This window comes from Opisthorchis viverrini (assembly GCF_000715545.1).
Source record: "Opisthorchis viverrini unplaced genomic scaffold opera_v5_356, whole genome shotgun sequence".
Taxonomy (NCBI): Eukaryota; Metazoa; Platyhelminthes; class Trematoda; order Opisthorchiida; family Opisthorchiidae; genus Opisthorchis; species Opisthorchis viverrini.
The window spans coordinates 210389-232396 of record NW_008752007.1 but is presented as its reverse complement, the minus strand read 5'-3'; the positions used below and the strand labels follow the sequence as shown (position 1 = coordinate 232396).

Genomic DNA, 22008 nt, shown 5'->3' with positions numbered 1-22008 from the left:
TGCTTTTTTGCCATTGCGCCTAGTATCCATCGCTTTCTGTCTAGCCAGTCCGTTGAATCAATCGTAATCAGTCAAAGCAGAGAAACAGTCTCTTATGTCCCAAATAGGTGTTCGTTTTAAACCTTTCACTCACGTTACCTTATTTGGGACATAGTCACTAGCACTGGTTTGGAGTTTCTGTCTTGTCGCCACTAGTTTTCTTGCTATTAACCAATGCGACCACAGTTCCAGCCGTAGGAAAATGGGTGATTCTGTTTATCACCTTATTGATGGACATTTGTAATTGGAATATATGAGTCACATTGTCACCGATGTTGGATTTTTACGTGTTTTTCCCACACAGCCTGATTATTCGTGGTTATCGTAAACCTCTGGAACTGATCGATCTGTGGAAACTGGATGAAAAACACTGCGCACAACATGTGTCCGACAAATTCTTCCGAAACCTTGACGCACTCCTGATTCCTAAGAAGACAGTAAATTATTACATGTAAGTTCGTTGACAGGGGGCATGTACGTTTTCAATGCAACCTCACAAAAAAGACCCTTCCGAAGAGGGACCATCCCCATAGGATTCCATCACAACCATCAGACGCCAGGCCCCTTTTAGGGGTGGCTATCCAGAAAGCCGTCGGAAAGTTCATGATTTTCTTCTTGAGGAAGCGTTAATTGCGGAAACAAGAGACCATAAATTGACAATATACTTGAACGAATCCCGGATAATCTCACACTTTTTAAGGGCCATACCAACTTGAATGGGTTTATTCTTCTGGCGTAAAATTTGATGCTTTGTTGTCTTCCAATGTGTTCTAAAGTTGGCTAACGTTGCTGATTACTGGTATTGGAGTTGATAAGTGTCATGTTTCTGTTGATGCTGAACCTAAACATATAAGCCTAAAATTATTCTTTACTAACGCTGCTTTCTTGGTCGCCCAGTGCGGACACATTTTATTGTGTGATTGTAGCCTATAGTGGAACCTTCGAACATAACTACAGTGACTGGTTTGGGTGACAGTCGTGTTGGCTGTCTTGGCAGGTAACGACAAGCGTTACCATTTTAGCAACTTCCTCGTTGGATCCATAGGCTTCTGGCGGTTAAGATAAAACATGTGTTTCAAGCGACAACTGCGGTCGGGTATTAAATCGAAAGGAACAATATACACCACTGGATATCTGTGCGGTTCATATGAACTTTGAGTCCGCGTTGTTCATCGTCAACCCCAGCCACTTTGCCGCACTTCAGGCGGTTGTCCTGTCCCCACCAAACTACTCACTATCAGTATTATCATAGTTCATTTTTACATTTTACCTTGTCCCAATTGTTTCATTGGACTGTCGACGAGCCTCTGGGAAAAATTCACGTCCAATATTTCGCCTTACTCCTGGAGGCATTCTGGAAATGTCGAGGTAAATAAGTTGAGAATTTATTCAACATAACAAGCTAGCATTCAAAACGCAGTAGCTTTAAGTAATGGTACTCTTCTCTGTTATCCAAATGAACTAAACATTATCTCGTTGAGCTGCTAATTGAAAACCGAAATTGGTACCTTTCAAGCTAGCCAGATACCTAGGATTAATACGCTTGCTCCATATATATAGGCATGTCCAACCATCAGTAATGTGATTGGTATAGTTAGATACCGAGTGAGTTTCAAGACCTGCAGTCTTTTTACGCCAGTCCACGAGATCACCTGGAGCCTAACAAGTGAAGTTGATATTACACGATCATATTGGTCACTCCGCCAGCTCCATTTTGAGGTTGTTCTGAAGAAAGGTGATACAATGACCTGCTGATTGGCCGGTTCCACAGAGAAATCAGAAAAATGAATAGTTAAATCATCTCGTTCTCTCCTACAACAGCTTAGTTTGGTCGATTGATGTTTGCGGAAACCTGAGACAGACCAACATACATTTTCAGCCAATTACTTGCTCTTGAAGCTGTTTTTCGTACATTCCTTCTGCACGATGAACTAATGGAACTGCTCGATTGACGGCCAGAAGGTGAATTTTCACGGAGCAACCCGTTCCATACAGGTCTATACGTTTTCTGAGATGTCTCTGTAGAATCACTGTCAATTACGTGTTGCTAGAATGTCTCTTCGCAATGATCAGTACTTCATCGAACTGTTGTTGTACAGTGGTTCGTTTATTGAACAATCTACCACTAAGTAATAAATCCTTGACGGAAATGGGTTTAGCGAACCTCAGTTGACAAATACGCCTCCAAAATGTAATAAGGTGCCGTTCAGGAATGGACCATCAAAAGGAACTGATTTTTATTAATCAAGGTAGTCATGTGTAACCAGTGACCAATGACCCTTCCTATCGATCTGAGGAGCGTCAGAAAAGAAGTGAGCCCAAGACAGTTTTGATGCCGGTTGTAGATATAACTTGTATCTGATGGGCAGCATTCTCTGCTAGATTTGGCGAGTTTTACTTGGACAGATATTCGAGATATCTAGATATCGTCCTTGATACGATGTTACTCAAAGTTAGTGATGGTTATTCGGAAGGCTGCTGGCTCTGCTGAAACTTTGGGATCATCACGTAGATGAGGTCGACGAATTTCTTCAGTCCCATCTCGTGCTTGAACACTGAAAGAGGATTATATGAAGTGTGTGGCGGAGTTTCGATCAACCTTATAATTAGTATTCCAATGAGAAGAAAGATTTCGACACTTTGTATATCAAAGAAAGCGGGAGATGAAACGGCTTTTGCTCTGCAGAGTTGGTTAAAAAATACATAAAATGAGGATTCCAAATGAAGCTCATTCTGGTCTTACATAAATCACACTTTACAAATGACGGTTTAATCTTGCTTACCACGGTCAGTCAATCTATCTAATGGTTTTAGTTCCAACTGCTACAGTTTCGATCACCAGAAATTTAAAGAGGGCGGGGATACGGTCAAGCCTTGAAGTCGATGGCATGCTCGGTCATTTCGACAACTGGGTGGCTACGCGTTGATGATATCTTTGATGCACGAGCGCCATAGTCTGCGCGATTGGGCCATTTCTGCCGGTGTCATTAACTAAGCACTAAGCACTAAGTCCCTCCCCCATCCACCTTTATTCTTTTCTTTACAATAAGGATTTAAAATTAGTTATGGTTGTACGGCAGTGAAGCATCGGTGTCGAACACTGATGTCATGCTGTCGATGATGATGATGATGAGTTGGCAGTTGTCGACTCGACTCAGTTTACTGATTAGTGTTTTCATACTTCGTTGGTAGATCATACACTGTTCACCTCTAAGTCGCTTCCAGTCAGCGCAGGGCTGGGCGAAATAAGCTTTGCAAGACAGAAGACGATTTTCTGGCATGCGTAGTATGTGTCCTAATCAGCGTAACTTACGAAGCGTGAGTAATTCCCCTATCACGGGAGAGTTCCTTATTTCTAGGGCCATCCTGTGTACCTTAGCATTACCAATACAATGTTCCCATCAGACGCGATCAATCCTTTGGATACATCGATGGTCAACTAGTGACAACTTTCCTATATCCTCTGCGAGTGCAGGTCAAATATCTGGTCTATGGAGCAGTATGGACCACACCGCCGCAGTATAAACTCTGCTCCCGGACAGACAAACTGATGTCACGTTGGTGCCGTAGGTGTCTGAGGTTGGTATGGATTTTCTGGGAAGTAATATCAATTCCAGCCAGTCCACCGGGACTTATAAAGCTGCCCAGGTAAACAGATTTAGCTACCACCTCGACTGGCTCGTCTGCAAACTGGGTGTTTTGTAGTATCTTGGAGGATTTTTTGTCTTTGATGATTCGCGGAATAGTTATCTGTCCTTTGAATTGTACCGAACTATCAGACGACTACAAAACACGATATGACTCATGCTTATGAAAACAGACAACGGATCTTTTATTTTGACCGGGAGTACATTTCAAAAATTGTGTGGTGTTTTCCGACACAGGAAGACTTTGACTGAACACAAGTACGAAATTAATACCAATCGAAAAAGAGGTTGCTATTACCTGTCTATAGAGCCATAGCAGAGACACAATGCAAACAACTGGAGCTAATCGCAACTCAATTAGCCTGATTCTCAGCATACAAAAATTAGTTCACCACAAGGGGGCTCGGTGGTTGATAAAGGTACCTGATCTTCTTCGGATGCTTTCGACTCTGTAGTGTCCTGAAGACTCCTCTGAACCATTTTGTACCTTTTTTGGCTAGTTCTGGAGACATGATTTTCATTGATGTCAACCAATTATTTACCAGTTGTCTACTATGTGAGACAGTGGCTTACTTGTATGACTTCATCATCAGCCAAAAGATCCAATTAGGTTTTCGGCTTAACCGTTAAAATTTGTCCTCTTATCATCTACAGAAAATATCCGCTTTGTCTTTTAAGATACAGCCTATGGGAAACTAGACGCAGTCGCTATTGGAAGTTCGTTAGGCGCAACTCTCAGCAATATTTTCCCGTCTAAGCTAGACAGGAAGACGCTTTGGTTTTGCTTCCGTAGAACACGAGTTTACTTTCCGAACTTCTCGCCAACACTTTTGTGTCAGACGAACGCGAATCCAATCACAATTTAGCTACCCTAGATTTTTTAATAATCAGACTTCCTGAAAGGGCTATTAAGTATTCAATTTTCCGCAAGACCACATGGAGTGATCAAAATCTTCAATTCAGCAACTTTGTACTAACTGTCCACAAGTTACTTTTGGTACGAACCACCTTCCACAGAGCTAGATTTTGGCTACTAAAAGCGGACTTTCTGAAGCAGACTACCATAAAAAGCCATCGTCGCGTACAGTATAGCTCCACCATCGGACGAACCGGATTGTATCGCACACATAAGTTTTCATGTGTCTGCCATTCGAAGATACCCATATTGCAGCAAACATCTATCATTAGGTCAGGTCGTCAACTTATCTGACTCACTTGTTACACTTCACCTGTAATTACGCTGACACCTACTTTGGTAGAACGAACTAACGCTGTCATGAAGAGTCGCTAAGCACCTTCTAAAACGTTTTAAGAACTAGCCTGCCATGACCACACACAGTACGGTCGATCACACGTACCTCGGGTTCATTGACCGCTTGACATCTGGCTATGGCAAGCCACCCATGTGACACTTATGGCTCGGTCTCGGCCTTTTTGTGCAATTTAAACCCAAGATTTCTGACGTCCGGTGGAAGCCTACTAGTCAGCATTAGATAGCTACCTTGTGTGCGTGTAAAATTCTGGAACCGGTATTAAATCTCGCCACCATTGCACAATGTTTTTTTCACACCGCTTGTGGCCTGTCACATATGTATCCATGCCAATATATATGTCACACTTCATGTATTTGGAAGTTTTCAACGTTGATATAGGCCAACGAAATGTTGTCATCTTGCGAGTTCTCTCTTCTGGCTGTCCTGATTTATCCCAGTACGCTCATGCAATACAGTAAGCCGTATGCAAATCGATGCTTCCTGCTGTTTGTTATCATCAGAATGTGCTGTCCGATTGTCCTAAACAAAAACGTGACTCATCACATCGCCCAGTAATGGTGAGACCTGCAGTTAAATCACATCATCTTATGGATTCCTGCTTATTTACAGCTTCAGCATCTTTTCACACACTCCTTTCGCTCAGATGGAAGGACTTCTTTCAGGACTTCGGGAAACTGTTTACTAATAGGCAAGTGATATCACTGTAAGGCAGGTCCAGTTGCGACCCTTAGTTTCCGCAATAAAAGAGCATGGTACTACTCATGACGTCATCACTGGTCGCTGAATAGTTCATAGGACTCAACTTTTTTCCCGGAAGCGCTTCATCATATCTACCATTGAGAAAATTTGGCGAAAATCAGCACGCTCAGAAAGTGACACACTAATGAGACTTTGGGTTGCTTTTATGCGGTTTATAGAACCATCACCCGTATTTACTGTTTGCCATTTTATTATCAGGCAAGCCTAGTGACTGTAATCCTTTGAAGTCTGGGGGCGAATCGAGGACAAATTGTCCAACCAGTGAATGGCTTGGACCTTGACCCTATGATTTTATTCATGTTACTGTGTAAATAAGTAAAAGGTGCCGAGGACTCGATTGATCACGTTTTTACCCACCGAGGTAAGCTTAAACCCAAAATTCATGAAAACGCACAATTTTTGCACACTTTGCAATATTTTGTAACGAACCAAAAATTCTTTCTCTCTGTTTCAATTTACAGGGAAAGGCGTAGGATATCTTCACTGAACGGGTATACAGAAAATGTCAACTGTTCTTCCAGTCGGCTGAATACATTGGACGACAGACGCCAATCAACACAGAGCGCTGCTCTTCCACTTCATCTAACAACCGCCGTGCAAGTGACGGGGCAGCTTTACAAGGGAGTTTTCGGTCGAAGCAACGCCTGTCCTCGACCTTTGCCAAGAGTATACCAGACATGATGGGTGGCGTGCCCATCTCACGACCTAATAAATCAGGTCAGCTCTCCCCACAATTAGAAGAGGAAGGCTCGGGGTCCCTGGGTAATCGTGAATCTGTGTCCACCCCCGATGGCATTGCTAACCAGTTTCGTGCGTATGATTCACGACAGAATGGAGCGGTGCCAGTTAACCAGGAACCCGATACAGTGGTCCCGGGCGTTTGCGTTGTAGGTGAGTTTGGAAATATTTTTGTCATCTTCAGGCTTGTGCGCGGATTTGAAATCAAAACTGGATATGAGAAGATGCGAGGCTTTGACTATGCCAGTTGAACAGTTAGCGTGAGGCTGAATTCTTGCTACGAAATGACAGATGCTACCTAGATCATGTGATTTGACAGAGTTTGTGCGACTACGGCGTGAATTGTACAGCCAGATTACTACAAATACCGTAGAAGACAATCCAAGACAAGGACAATGTCGTGACGCGCGCTTTTTGGTTCAGTTAAACGGTTCGATTGAAGCGAAGAGGCGATGGTGGTGCCTTTCATACCAGTTTATGAGTGGATGTAATACAGTTTTTCCCCATCGAGACAAGTGTCTTTTTTCAGTTCGCTCCGTCTTTCTAATTTTAGCCTCCGTTTCGCCAACCACGTGCTACTGTCTCGGCAGCAGACAACGCACCGTGGTGAAGAATGGGCATATCTAGACAATATTGTCTCTCACGAAACCACTCGGTAGATATTTTCACCGGGGTTGCGGTGCAACATAAAACAACGCTTTATGTAGCAATCATCACTGCTTAGGATGTAAGCTTGCAGACCGTTTTGTTTAAGATGGTCCTAAAAATAGTGTTAACCTAGTTGTTTTCTCAAGAGGATTGCGAGGAATAAGGGGTTGCTCAAACACCCATTCATCCTAGTTTTTCCGGGTAAGACGTTCCTGATAGCGTAGCAACACGTTTCGTCGCGTATGTTGGCTACACTGTTTGTCTCGGATCCGTTTCAGTCTTAATTTTACTAAAACAAAGGAGGTGAAGAAGCGTGTGCGAAGGTTCTCACGGGATTGTTATATTACTATCACAGTTGACGACAGGGATTATGAAAACAGTGGTTCCTGGGCACTGAGACTAATGGCATTCAATCGTAGAGTCGATACTCAGAAAGAGTATCAATTCGCTTCTCGAGAACAGTAAGTGGAAGAAGAAGGGGCACATTACGGCTTACATATTCTACGGGAGAACTTCCGGCGATTGATTTTGCTGAACTCGTGGGCCAGCTTTTGATGGTGGTCTTCATCGCTTTCGTCGTTGGCTCTAGAGATGATTGTTATGTGCAAAACACTTCGGTAAAGATAGTTCTGCCCATTTAGGATTTGGTGAACGAGTATTAAATAATCGAATTCGCCCATTCAATTCCTCGAGTATCTGTAACCTTGTGAAGGGAAGACTTCTAATTCATCTTACCAGGTTCGCCTTTCTTTGGGGTAGCTGGAACGTTACTTGATAGACTTTCCAGGGTCGACCAACCTAGAGAGCGTGCTGTGTGACCAGAAACTGACTGGCTCAAATTTAACTGCTTGACCATACCCAAGATGGCGGTTTCCCGTGGCAGAAGCCGTTACGCACTGAAGTGAACAACCCGGGTTCCTCTCTACAGGAACGTCAGTGTCGTGCTATTCAGAAATAGTAAAAAGCCGATTTCCTAATGGGTAAACACAAATCCTATGATGTGGCGACAGCTATGAGCGGCGCTACAACGCGTCTCTCTGCTGATCAGGCACTCACAATCAAATGGTTTATTCCTCAACTACCAACCGATATTTCGAAGGTTCCAACCACCATGGGGATTTGTGAGATGCACATTGTTGATGATGATTCATGACGAGCAAACAGCCGCACAGTGCTTCTGTGCTTTTTGGCATAGATGTCTTCCATTGCAGGAGGGAGAAGTTATTCTCTGTTAACCAGGTTTATGCAGCATGAATATCTATATGAATGCTACCGTACTTTAGATTTTCAAGTCTTTCATAAGCACTAGCGATTTTGGGATGAAGCACTGAAACTACTCGAGGACTAAGGACCAAATATCGAGGTTGTTCTCAATCTTAATGGAGTCCGCCAAAGCCTTGTCTTTTAGGTTCTTTCACAGAGAAACGATGCGCCAATCTGGAACCCACGAATCTTCGATACAACAATGTGAGAGTTCAGACGCTTTTGAGGAACACTTGTTCTGTATTCCAGCGTTTCAAAAACTCCTTCACCCTTGGCCTCGTTCTGGTGCCTAGCTGCCATGCCAATGGAAGGAGGCACGAGAGCTGAGATACTTCCAGGTTGCCCAAGCCTAGACAGGAGCAGTCAAGATGCTGAGGTTGGGTTGGAACCACGGACCTTCCGGTTCGTAAATTGGCGCATTAACCACTGGGCTATTTTGCGCTTAGCCTCTGGCTGTCCTCAATTTGAATGAGAAACTGTTGTTTTCTGGAGCTAGCGTCGTTTGTTTTTAAGACGATCTATACTTCTTCCAGCCATTATGGTCATCATGATTTTTGGTTACAGTTGTTCCTGTATACCATGTTGCTTTACTTGTGCAGTGCAGTTCCGTTTTTAAGCTCACAAACTGTTCACCGAAATGCGATGGTTTCAGCTGCTACAGCTTTGTTCACTAAATGTAAGAAGAACAAAGGGACGAACGACACGATAGCCCAATGTAAGTAACCTAATTACTCTGTTTTGCACCAAAACAATTGAATTTTTCACTAGGCTGAGGTGAAAATTCATTGCGTAATTTGCTTTGGATCTAGCGTTGAAAACATCTCACGGAACAAAAACGAATCAGCATGAATGTCGCGGATTAGCGCCACCAAATTTGTCAGGCCTCTGAGATTTGGACAGTTCTATTCTGAATTGCATTCTGCAAGGCAGTTACAATCAGTTTTGAAGTACTGAACGTAGCTGTCTCGGCCGTTTGTCATGTACTGGCTTTGTCCTTGCCGACGGATTTCGGACGTGAAATCATGAAACGTCTCCTGCTTACAAAAGGAAAAGCTTGCTTCTTTTTATATCCAAGATTAGGCATACAATATCAATACCGTATTGTGTACGTTCTCATTTTGCCTAAATGGTGGTATCCGGCTGTATTCCAAGCACCCGGAGGTAGGAGGTGAAGGCACAGCTCCTGAAGAAGAGCCGTTTGTCATGGATTAGGTGTTTCAGTGTGCTTAGTTTGTCATCGTTACTAACCATAATTCTATAGGTCGTGATAAACAAACGTGAGATTTCTGTTGCGACAAACATAAGCGACAAATTAATGCTTCAATTCCCATTGGCAGAGCTTGCCGGTATCCAGATGGATGAACATCTAAGAGGGTATTGTATCGGAATACTTCTGTAGGAGAACCATCCCATTATGAAATTTAGATTCATCCTTTCGGTTTAGATAAACCCAGGTGAGGTAGTGCCAATTTATTTTTGTTAAAAACCCTCGGATCATATTTTTGCATACTACTGAAATCGTTAACCTTAAGTTTTAAATGAAATTTGACACATGAACAATTTGTTTTACGTTTAAAGCCCGGCAGTTCATATTGTCTTCACTAGTATGGTGAATTGTAAACGCTTGTTAATTTATTAGAATCTTTCTATTTGTGTAACTCCATTGACTGCAGAAAATGTGAGCAGTTGATTTGAAAAACACCTAAGGATGCATTTAAACAGAGTCAACACGATTGAGATAAACTGCAGTTTCGTTACGGTAGTGAGTCTCACTATTTTCACATGACGCTGTCCTCATAGGCATAATTTTGGATCTAATATCATACCTATTATGTAACGTAGACCAGTATCAAACTTGCTGTTAGATTACTTTGTTACGCATGTATCACCTGTGAGCTTAAAAGCACTTTAGCAATATATGCTTCTTCACTACATTTATCCCAGGCCCTCAAAGGCACGCTTCCACACGCCGTTCAGTCCGTATCCGCGTGGGAACGAAACCTGCATTCGTTCCCGGGCAATCGGAAAGTCGCAGTGATTCAGTGGTAACACAAACTGCCGAAGATATGGTACGTTCTCTCGAACTTTCCAGCTCGCCGTTCATATATGTGAGTGCCTCTGTGCATGTGGAGAAGCCAAGGACTCTTGAGGGAAAACCAGCAGACACTTATGACCAACCACAACTTCAAGCCGGACGTTGCACATGCCAAACAATGGCAAACCGCCTAAGCATGCGATAGGCGCTACTAGTGAAAGGTAGAAGGCCTTCGATGCCGAGTTATTTATTAGAAAATGCTAACTGACCGGTTACATACCATTGGACAGGGAAGCAGAACTCTCATTTGCATCTTATTTACAAAAACTGGACATCCATCTCCTGAACACGTCTTCTTAAACTTTCTTGGATATTCATTGACTCCAATCATTCGTTGTTCAAATCCAAGCAGATGTTACAAAGCGACTCCAAAAATTCCGCAACAGATCTCCCCTTTTCAAGAGACGCAAAGCGAAATTCCAAGAACAACACATACTACTCGCATGCCTCCTCATCAGTAGCCTCACCGTTACACTAGTAGATGCCATGTATCGCTTCGGGCTTAGAGGATATCTTGTGGGGATCGACTGTTCTAAGTACTGATCTTCATTAGTAGTTTCGATAACTCACCGTTACACTAGTAGATGCCATGTATCGCTTCGGGCTTAGAGGATATCTTGTGGGGATCGACTGTTCTAAGTACTGATCTTCATTAGTAGTTTCGATAAGGAGGGTAGCACCGGTTTCGAAATAAGTTAGCGATATCTGATACAATCCATAGTGGGTTGTGCGGTGACTGAGCTTATCAGGTGTATTGTGAATGATGGTTATGCGTGTTGTTGGGATGATTTAACACTGATGAACACTGATGCACAAGAGTTCACGCATTAAGATATGACCACTGTTCAGGCGTGAACCGGGAGACCAGATCGTTAATTTTTTTCAAAATCTCTGGACTGTTTGGTGACGAAAATTATCACTCGCTTGTTTCAGTTGGTTCCTTGTTTCACCTATTGTCCTCCGTTTAGGAGCACTTTGAAGTTAGACATTTACTGCTTGGCACAATGAAGCACCGGTCGCTTGTTTACCATTATTTGACATAGTGTAATTCTGATTCTCAAGTGGATGGGTGCATATTGTGCCCACGGCAAGGGAAAGAGTCCTCGACTAAAATCTTTGGTGAGAAGACATCGAATTCCACTGTTTTTTAAAAAAAATAAAGAATCCACAGTTTCAGCGACTGTTACTGCCCAGGTTACAGCTATTTTTACCATCTCCCTGGCACGAAGACTCGCTAGATACGCCTTTGGCCATCACGTGTGGATTCTACGCTTTGTGTTGCATTAAATTGTGTTGCATTAAATACAAGTGTACTTAAGGTCATCGCTCCGGGTCCAAATGTAGGCGTGTCCCTTTGTTTATACTTACCTGAAAATTCAACAACTGCAATAACTCCTATCCAATCATGTATTCTTGTGTGGTCTGAAAACTATGGTAAGTACAACATTTGGCTGATCGCAGATCTACCACATATCATGCGGCAGGGTCGAAGTTTCGAGGAAACTTGATTATCGTGAGACGCCGTTACTAGTTGCATGCCACTGTGGTGTATTCGAACATTATTGATGTATGTACCGTCCGGAGAATATTTCCCCAACTTATCAAGGAGAACTGCAGGTGAACTACCTCAATATTGCAAATTTTACTTTCACAGTACTGCGTCATAATTCTGAAACCTTTGGACAGCGCGCAATTATTTAAGGTCATGGTGGCCGGGGTGCCAACAAGCTCAAAAGTAAATGTGTACGTGCAGCTAAGAGGTTTTTGAACCAATATATATCCCCTTTTTTGATGTCATCACACATTACGAAATACTTCTGCCTAGTCAACATAAAAGCCTGCAGACTACAAAGTTATTTCACGAGCCCTCATCCGGACATTTGCTGGTAGTCTCAGATGACCAAAGCTGTGTTTGTGCATTCAGGCAATATAGAGAAAGCTCAAAAAAATTAAAACTTTTGAACGAGCATCAAAATTCCTGTCTACAACCAACATGCACCAGGCAAACCAACTTCACTCATTTCATAACGAAGTGTTTAATATGGGTCTCAGTTACAGCTCAGCATTAGTTGATTTTTCATTCTGCTTCAAAAGCTCGATGAACACAGGATCCTTCGTTCTCAAGTTTGTTGACCAATGAAAGTTGAGTAAAGGCATTGTCTTCAGCCGTCTTCGAAATCACCACCCAACACAGATAGTCCAGTAACAAACAAGTGATTCACTGTACACGCCTGGAAGCTACACGTATATTTAACCTTCAGCTCGGAAATATCCGCTCAAAGGAGGACGTGAATCAAACTCTTAATCCAAAAAAATCCCGGTAGAAACAAACTATCGTCAGGACCAACTGTCATTCGTGGTTAAAAGTATGACAAAAACTACGGTAGGGAAATAAATTTCATGAAGCCTTTTTTGATGACCTATCCTTTTGAGATTCTTGACTTATGAACAGCGATTTTTGAGGTGACCAGTGTCTTGCTAACTCCACTTCCGTGATTGTTTTCCAACGTTCCTTTGCACACTCACGATATCAGTGTGTGAAAGTGGGCTGCAACAAAAAGCCTCGCAACTTCGTAAACTAATCTCTAGGATGCGGACACCTCATAGATGGAGAAAGATGACTCAATTGAAAGGGAGATTGATTTTTAGTTTACCTTTTATTTTTTTTCTAAGGGGGTATGATTGACAGTAAGCATTCCTCCGATTCGATTACATAAATATAAAGACAACGCATGGATTGCGCTGAAACGTTCTCTGTTAGATGTTTCCGCACAACTGGGATTCATTTGTTCGCTGTGATTCCGTTGCTCGCACGATGCATTGCACAACGTTTTCCACCATTGACTGCGTCACTACGAGGCCAGTTAACGGGCTTACCTGCGTTGAGTTTTTGTTTGGAAGATATGTTACCTTCAATTTTCCTATGCTATTCGCGACGGTCGCGAGCTCTCGAAGGCTGACGAAGGCTAACGAAGGCTGACTGTTACGAGTCATTATATCCCTCAATGTGTCCCAATTAGAGTGAGACGAACAAGAAATTGTCAGCGCAAACCGCTCTCTCTCTGTTGGTAACTTAGTAACTTAAGAATGTGACGAACTTGTTCGGAATGTGGGGAGCTGTGCAGCTGGGAAATCCGGAGGAATCAATATTATCGGCTTGGTGTATTTCTCCCTCCAAAAGGTACTTTGCTTATCTAGCATCAGCAGTTCTATTTGAGTTCATGTGTTTTGCTAACCTGTTTGATGTACAGGCAATATTTTGATAGTTGGGTTCTTTTGTAACGGATTTCCCCTCTATTTCTGCATCAGGCACTAGTCACAATGATACTGAGTATTTGTCCTTTTGTCTACGCATTTCTTTTGAACATTATACGTCTGCTTATTGTTGGATCAAGCTCCCTGTCTAACCGTTGTTTTCATAGGTTCACATTTGCTTGCTGTATAGTTAGTATTAATCTCAACCGTGGCTGCGGTTTTAACACTTACCAATAAAGCTTGTCCTCCCTTGTACATAAATTTGCCTTAGCTCATTTCTGTTACTTTACTAGCGAATTTATATCCTCCCGTCCCTTTTCATTCCAGACCGTAGACAATCAACCCATAGACTGCAACCTGTCACGATCGTCTTTGGGGTCTTTGAATCTCGGCAAGAGCAAGAAAGAGAATACTACTTCGGGCTCACAAACCAGAGCCAAGAAAAGCCGAGATCTGTCTTCCACCTTTCAAGCCAACAAGCGTTCATCGGAGGTCACTCCGACCAAAGCAGAACATCATCATAAGTGTTTCTGCCTTTGCCGCTTCTTTCGTTGTTGCACTAGTTCTGGTTGGAGTCTGATGAATTCAATAATGCTAACCTACTGGAAACCCCTACTTTGGACTGGTTTCATGAAGCTACTCCATGATACTCTATTGTTTGTCAATCCCCTTCTGTTGAAGTAAGTAAATCGTGGTTCCATCACTCAGCACGTACTTAAAATTATTGGTCCTCTGTAAAAAGAAGCGGACTACTCAACAAAGGTATTCGGACGATTGTTTATTGCAGTCTTAGCGACAGAGTGATTTCACCGAATGTGTGCATCCTATGTATTTTAGGAAAATATTTTCAGATGATCGGTAAAGGTGACGTTAAGCCATAGGATGCTGAAGCCACAAAACAGCATCGGTGCTGACATCTGATCCTTACTTATTAGTTTTCTTCTATGGATTTAGATATACCAATAGCGGCCGACCGATGGTTCTTCTCCAGGTACGACCTAAAACGTTGCAGCTACCGGAGGATGTTCTGCTGTTTTCGAATATAATAAAAGTTCCAAATGCCTCCTGATATATTTCCGCTATGTCGTCGTTTTTTCCAGATTTCTGTTGAACTTTATGCAGCGTAAAGAAGCAGAACCTGTCTGGCATGGGTATTGTTATGCATCCGGCATGTTCGTAGTTGCGGCTGTACAAACTTTGGTGCTACAGAACTACTTTCGTGAAGTAAATATTCTCGGAATGCACTTGCGTACTGCTCTGACATGTGCGGTCTATCGTAAGGTAAGCATCTAATGTAGCGCACTAGACCTATTTCTTGCCACTTTAACATTTGAAAAATTCTTCTGTAACATATCATCTCATCAGGTTGAAACACGCGATTATTATGCAGTCTAGCACATACAACTGTCCTCGAAATGTTTTAACGTCAGCAAGGCTCGGCCCTTACTGTATATTAGATCATTCTACGGATTATGAAGCCCCTCAGTCTGTGCTTAGGTAGTCTCTACTTGGCTGTCATGTGCATCGCACAAGTGGTCCGGATCGTTCAGATAGTCATCGTTTGTTTGTCGGTATTGTCCCGTCAAATTAAAACAGAAATCGGCATGGTAAGCTTAATGAAGCTACCTCACCGGTGATTTTCGCTAAAAAGATGGTGATTTTTATGCCTAGCCGTCGATTCCATGATTAACGTAGCTATCCACTTGTGCTGTTTAGCTTACCATACGGATTACAGTAGCGCAGGCGGGTGGCTAAATCCGACGTGCATACGACTCGAACCTATCCAGGAGCATCAGGGGAGATCTCTAATGAAGATATACTCAATGACGTTTGGTCGAACAGATTATCTCTTGAAAATAAAAAATTCCATATGAACACTGGGACGTGATCAGTCTTATCGCAGTATTCAACAGTATGCAAATTAGGTACAGGTCAACTCCGACCAGGCAAAAATTTCAGAGCTGTTTTTAAGCATCGAACGCAAAAGCGAGAGATTGCACTGTGGGACGGGCCCTGGAGATAGTCCAGTTGATTATTCCTATAGAAAACACACATTTAAGATTGATTAGTATTGAAATGTAAATGGTCAATAATTTATCGAATACACTGAAGTCTCAGAAGAGCGCGTATATGCCAAATTTATCCGGTTTATTCGCCACAGAGTTGAATCTGCTGTGCGACTTCAAAGCCTTGAGTTATTTGTGAATACTAAGAGAGATCTGTATATAGCTGTGAAAATTCGAATGTCGAAAAATGGGGTTAAAGCTGCAATCTAAACGTGCATTCGTGCATTCAAAATGAGGACCGAAGTTTTTTGTCATCGGTGGGAAATCCGCTACTCTGCAGAACACTCATGCAGAAAAATCGACGCTTCACAAGAATGGATACATTGACACTTTACTTAAGGCCAAATGGAATGCCCTAATCAAGTTAGCGCCATTGATTCAGCTGCCAACGATAGCAGATGGCAAGGTCCGTTGGTCATTACCGTTCACCGGGACGGTCGGGGATCGGAAAGAGCGGATGGAACTCAGCTTCGGAAATGGCATGATGTGCCAAAAGAGATGCTGAATAGACCAGTTGCTGGGGTCGACCCAACGGATGTAAATGAAAATCGGTGGCATGCAAGTGACCTTTGAAGGGGGATGGTGTGTAACGCCAGATACTACTTATTAGACATGCGAGTAGTATGTGGTCTTTTTGTAACTCCGCCTTGATCCAATGAAAGGTGGGATTCATTACGTAATTTGTGGAACTGCTTTGCGGCATTTGTTTACAATTGCGTGGTAGTCAATTAATATATGGGAAAGTTCAAGAAGACGCGTTCAAAAAGGAGACGGATATTCGTTTTTTTTTTAAAAACAAGGTGCATATCAGTTTCACTTTCCTGTCCCATAGTCTGTAGCTGTTTAGTTGGTGTTTTCTTCCCTTCTTTCATCCTACTAGCAAGGAATTGTTGGTATTGTGCCATGTCGAAAAGTGGTTTGAAGAATTCCAACGTAGTGCATATTCTGCTGGCATGTTTTTTCAAAACAGGACCAACCAGGGGAACTCTTTCCTCACGTATACAACCAATCGCTAAGTTTGAATCTCCTTCACTGAAGTGCACCCGTCCACCTTTGAGGTTACCTGGAAAGTGATATCGTGTCTCAAGCTTTCTTACCTACTGATGAGATCTCGTCATATGCGTTGGTCCACAGAAGCCCAGGGTGAATAGGCATTTCCAAACAGCCAGTCTTGGCGCTAGACGTCTCAGAGTGGTTGGTATGCAAGTGCAAGGTTTCGCACACAAATTACGTTCGTCGCACCAGCTCTCAGAGCCCGTTAGTGTTGCCGGATAACAGTGTACTGCTATGGCGATAGGCAAACCGCTGTGTCGATCGATCGATGGGCTCGCATCTGCAAGTTGGACAAGTTGGTGATACAAGGGCCATTCTATGGTGAATGGTTTGCAGTCAGACTTTGGCAAATCAGTCAATCGTTTTCACGCTGTTTCAATGGTCCATCCTGTAGAGCCTAATTCGGGAGGGCGTAAGAACGACGCTGCTTCACGTAATGCTCAAGCTACGCAGTCGATTGAGATGAAGTTTGGAGTGCATGTTCAAGACTACATTTCATACGAATCCAAAGCAACACAGACAGGCAGAAGAGTGTTGTAAATGTTTAGTAGAAACACCATGTCTCCAGGACTAGTTCAGGAGTTCCATTGTCAATACAACGTTTAGCTAAAGTACATCACAGACAGTGTGGTGTGTCTGGAGGTCCGTAACTTAAAAGTCCATAATGCTTGATGTGACGAGGTTGAGGAAGGCATTCAGGTGATGGTCAAATATGCCTGTGCATGTCTTTTGACGGTCTCAGTCGATTGCGCTGGATTCTCGCCTCTCCCATTTACGCGCTCGCGGTCTGTCGAAAATTAGTCCGGATCAATTTTACACGTTTTAACGGGCACGGCTAGACGCGATTGGAATTGGTGATTTGATCTGTAAATGATGGGTCCATTCAATTAATAACTACGAAACCACTATAATTGCAGTGTGAATATCGTTTAATCTGTGTCAGCACATCCAGGGAGCCAGTCTCATGGCCCTAAGAATAAAAGAAAATCACCAATCCAAGCGAAAGTGTATGGAGGTATTCTAGCAACCAGAAGAGTAATCAAATTGAAGCACCTCAATGTCGATTTTAACATCGTTTTTACGAGGAAGAATTCATTTTTTTCAACTGTTTTTCCCTCTCTGACATCATTGGTCTACATCACCAGTGTGACTAGAGTCCAACGTGCATATTCAGACAAGGAACTGTACCAGTATACAAAAAATCTACTGGTTAAGTCATGACTGGAAAGTGTGATCAGCGTCAAGTTATGTGACCCAATGTATTATACCGCTCAATAGGTTTGCCTTCTTAGTGCTCGATCGCCTTTTCCCCTGACATATTTCCATAGATCAACATGTGCTAGGTTACAACTTCCGAATAAGCAAAGTTACGCATTGGTATAAGTTCTTAAAAGATCAAAGTCTGAGTCTACTGTATCTCTTTTGGTGGAGCCGAATTTAACTGCTTAGTGATACATGGAAGGTTGTTGGAAGATTTATAGCCATACGGTTATTTACTAATGCATTTAATGAACATTAATCGTTTAGATTCACTTCTCTTTAATTTATTTTGGAACAAACATTGGTGGTGCCATTCAGGTCAAGTGTAAAGCTTGGCCACAAAACATCTCACTCCGCTTTTGTTTTTTCTCTCTCAGAGCCTTCGTCTAAGCAACAGGGCTCGCCAGGAGTCCACTACTGGCCAGATTATGAATATCATTTCATCGGACGTGCAGCAGTTTGTTCAACTTATGCCTTATCTGCACATCGCTTGGTCTGGTCCGTTTCAAATCGCGGTCGCTATCATATTTCTGTGGCACGAACTGGGACTGGCTGTACTCGCCGGCATTGGCGTTCTACTGCTACTTCTGCCAATGAATGCATTGATGGCCCGTCTCTCCAAAAAGGTTCAGGTATGCAATTCCCGTCCGCTAAATCCCTGCACATTACTGCAAGGAAAACCTCCGAACTGAATTTGTCAACCATTGCTGAATGCTCAGTGTCGTGTCTCCCCAACACAAGGCTCTCCAATGAAGTTGAAAAATGCATGTACCTTTAGATACGGTTGTAATTTCTTGACCAATCAGGTTGCGGTATACGTGTAGAAAGTTTAGTTGGAATTGGATTTTCCGTACAACAAACAAGGTTTGTCTTTCAGTCCCGGTAAATCCACTTGCTATCAGTTAGGAAAACAACGCAGTACATCCGAAGCGTGGCAAGTAAACTGCTGTAGCCATTTGTAATGGTTTTAAGTGGGTATCACCATCATCTGACGTCGCCTGAAACTGCAGCTTACGCCGTAACGCGGTTTTTCAGACAATGCCAAGCGTCCAAAATTTTATTTATTAACTGTTCTATCAATCCTCTTAAGGTTATATCTGCTCTTACACGGTCTAACATTGATCCTTGTATGCTGTTGCGTCTAGAGCTCCTGCTTTTAGTTTGACGTCTGACAAAGTCTCGGTAGTGCTTACGGTTCTGAGAAACAACACGTCATTTTCGTTGCACCTTTCTCAGGAGAAAAAGTACAAAGTGGCCGATTCGCGTATCAAGACGATTACCGAAGTACTAAATGGAATAAGAGTGAGTTTTTTCTTGTGTTATTTGATGTTTGCGTGAATAAAATGCGCACGTGTAATGTGCCGACTGATGTAAGCAACCCGGTCATAATAAAGGAGGCCATTCTGATTTTCCCGGTATACTTTGCTCTGGAGAAACATACCAACTATTTTAGTAATTTATTGTTTGCATCCCGTGACATCCTAAAGAATGGCTACTGTGCTCGTTCACTATATAGTATTCCCAGTTGGTGAGAAACTGCTACATTTTGCGACACTAGTGCCTCAGCGGGTTTGAGATCTGTGTTGTCCGAACCCGGATCAACAGCTTTCGAGATGTCAATAACCACCACACTGAATTTAGACATAGTTGCTGAATAACGACGAAGTAAGGCGTTAACAAATCGGTAGCTATCAAATGACCGCCTCGATTTAGAAACCCAAACTGGAGTGAAGACAGTTGAACTCAACAGTTCTGTCGATCAGCAGGCACTTTATGGATGCATGGAATCAGAAAAGATGATATCGAAAGTGGTTTCAGTTGGTCTGGTGAACTTTGATTAGGGATCTTCGGAACTACAGTAATCCAGGCACGACAGGTATTCAGTGGACAACTCAGGGGTAATGAAAGCATTTTGAAATATCCAGCGAAGGCATTGGCATTGAACGGGTAAAGCACTTTGAACGTGAGCTTGTCAAAACCCAGAGACATGTTACCCATCAAAGGGATCGCACGATGAACTTCCTCTTCTGTAATCGACATGGTCATATTCCAGTTTCATAATGACAGTGCGTAACTTGACCAGCTATCCACAAGTTTTGGAGCAGAGAGCCACAGTATCCAGCAGGGTTTTGCATCAGAAGGTAGTCCGCAGTTTTCTCCATAGTTTCTTGCACGAACCTCGGAACACAACAGACTCTGCATCTTTCTATATCTGGTTGTCTAAGCTCCGGATGGCGACGTAGTTTGGCTCTGTTTAACCAATGGTTTGGCCCAGGCCATTTTTTGGCGGTGTGCTTGCTAGCTAGATATGCGTGACCTGGTTTTGATATTGATAACCGATCCAGCAGAGAACCATTTTTCCAGGCTCACGAAAAGCGTGGTTTGCGTACCGAAAGACGGATATAACTTGTCAGCCATGCCTAATGGAGGCTGCGACTCTTGTTGGGACCAACGGGCACCGAAAGTCTTCACTCGGCCAAGCTTATCTGCTCCATACTGAGTGGTGTGCGCGTGTCGATGATGTAAGCCCATGCGAATAACCGTTGAAAACCGGAGGGAACAATCAGCGCAGGCTAATTGTTTCGCTGCTTTTTTTGCCAACACTCGTGGACGTGAATTCGACGGTAGGGTACTAAACCGGTTTTTGATTTGTAGCGCTTATCGCAGGCCTCAACTGTAGGTCGCACGAATATGCCATGTGTACTGGTTGGAACTGGTGCTGAAAAGTCAGCTGGATGTTCACTGTCTGGAGGTAAACTCTTAGCTCACCCAGACTAACATTCCAGGCGGCATCAATAGGGGGTGGTTCAGTGTTTCGCTTAACTAAAACACTGCATATTTGTGTAGACGAAATACACTACTCACAAGAGTGCTGGAAACTCTTCGACACCCCATGAGCGGTTTCGACCTTCCTTAGAGCTCATCAGATAGGCGCAATCCTCGGGTCTCCCTCAGCCTTATGTTCTACTTGAACCGAAATTCCACAGAGTTAGCAAAACGCACTGCCGTCAAAACCAAATTGGTGTGCAGATGACTGCATATTTGTGTTTCAGATACGGCTGAAATGGCGTGGACAGTTCAAGCAACCTGACGTCGAGTTGCTTTTATTGGTGTGCGATGACTGCATATTTGTGTTTCAGATACGGCTGAAATGGCGTGGACAGTTCAAGCAACCTGACGTCGAGTTGCTTTTCGAAACAAGTCATTTCGTTTGAGGCATGACAGGCTACTTCGTTTTTTGGAACAAGTGGTAGCACACTAGTTTTTTGTTTGCCGTTTTTGGTTGACACTGCTGGGACTCGGGAAAAAGAACCGGAGAAAACAGAAAATCTTGCACAGCTCATTCGATTAGTCCGTCAGAAGTCTGACCACGTCTGGACTCCGTGGCTTGTCTTTATCTAGTTCGGCATAGACCCCCGGTGGTTTTCGCCCGCTTTGAGATAGTCTGTCAGGTGAGGATAGGTCACAAACGCTTATGCAACTGAATGCTCCAAACGGACGTATTCACACAAGGTTGAGTTGTGCATTGGGCGAACAGCTTGTTGTGCGGCTTTTTGAGCAATACTAACTTGCTTTGCAGTAACACCGTCCGGCCACACAATCCTTCTACTTACGTTCTTATTTTTAATGGACACAGGCTATACATGTGGGTCATATTATCTGATCTCACTCATTCTCGTTAGCTACACAAGATACCTACTTACAGTCCATTCCCAGGAATTAACCGCTTTGTAACTGAATGAACAGCCGAGGCCAGCGCCAAAACCCCCGTTTTCAGTGACAAAGTATTTAGCTTCCCGCATCATAGATGAGCTGATGTTAGTTTTTTACCTTCGTTATTTTTACCTAAAACATCACAACCGAGAGATTCAGCTGGGTTCCAGGTGGGTCTCTCACAAAACCAAATTTGG

At 43.1% G+C, this 22008-nt stretch overlaps 1 protein-coding gene across 1 annotated transcript in view; it reads left to right on the top strand.

Annotated features, from left to right (window-relative positions):
• The window catches only part of T265_15097 (hypothetical protein), a gene marked incomplete at both ends in the record, with an annotated part of 120846 nt that overhangs the window by 20270 nt on the left and 78568 nt on the right, over positions 1-22008 (top strand). The window contains 7 exons of the mRNA XM_009176572.1: positions 344-490; positions 6219-6610; positions 10313-10476; positions 14046-14398; positions 14819-14999; positions 18475-18729; positions 19334-19399. Coding sequence (XP_009174836.1) covers positions 344-490; positions 6219-6610; positions 10313-10476; positions 14046-14398; positions 14819-14999; positions 18475-18729; positions 19334-19399 — 1558 coding nt within the window. The remainder of the gene's footprint in view (positions 1-343; positions 491-6218; positions 6611-10312; positions 10477-14045; positions 14399-14818; positions 15000-18474; positions 18730-19333; positions 19400-22008) is intronic.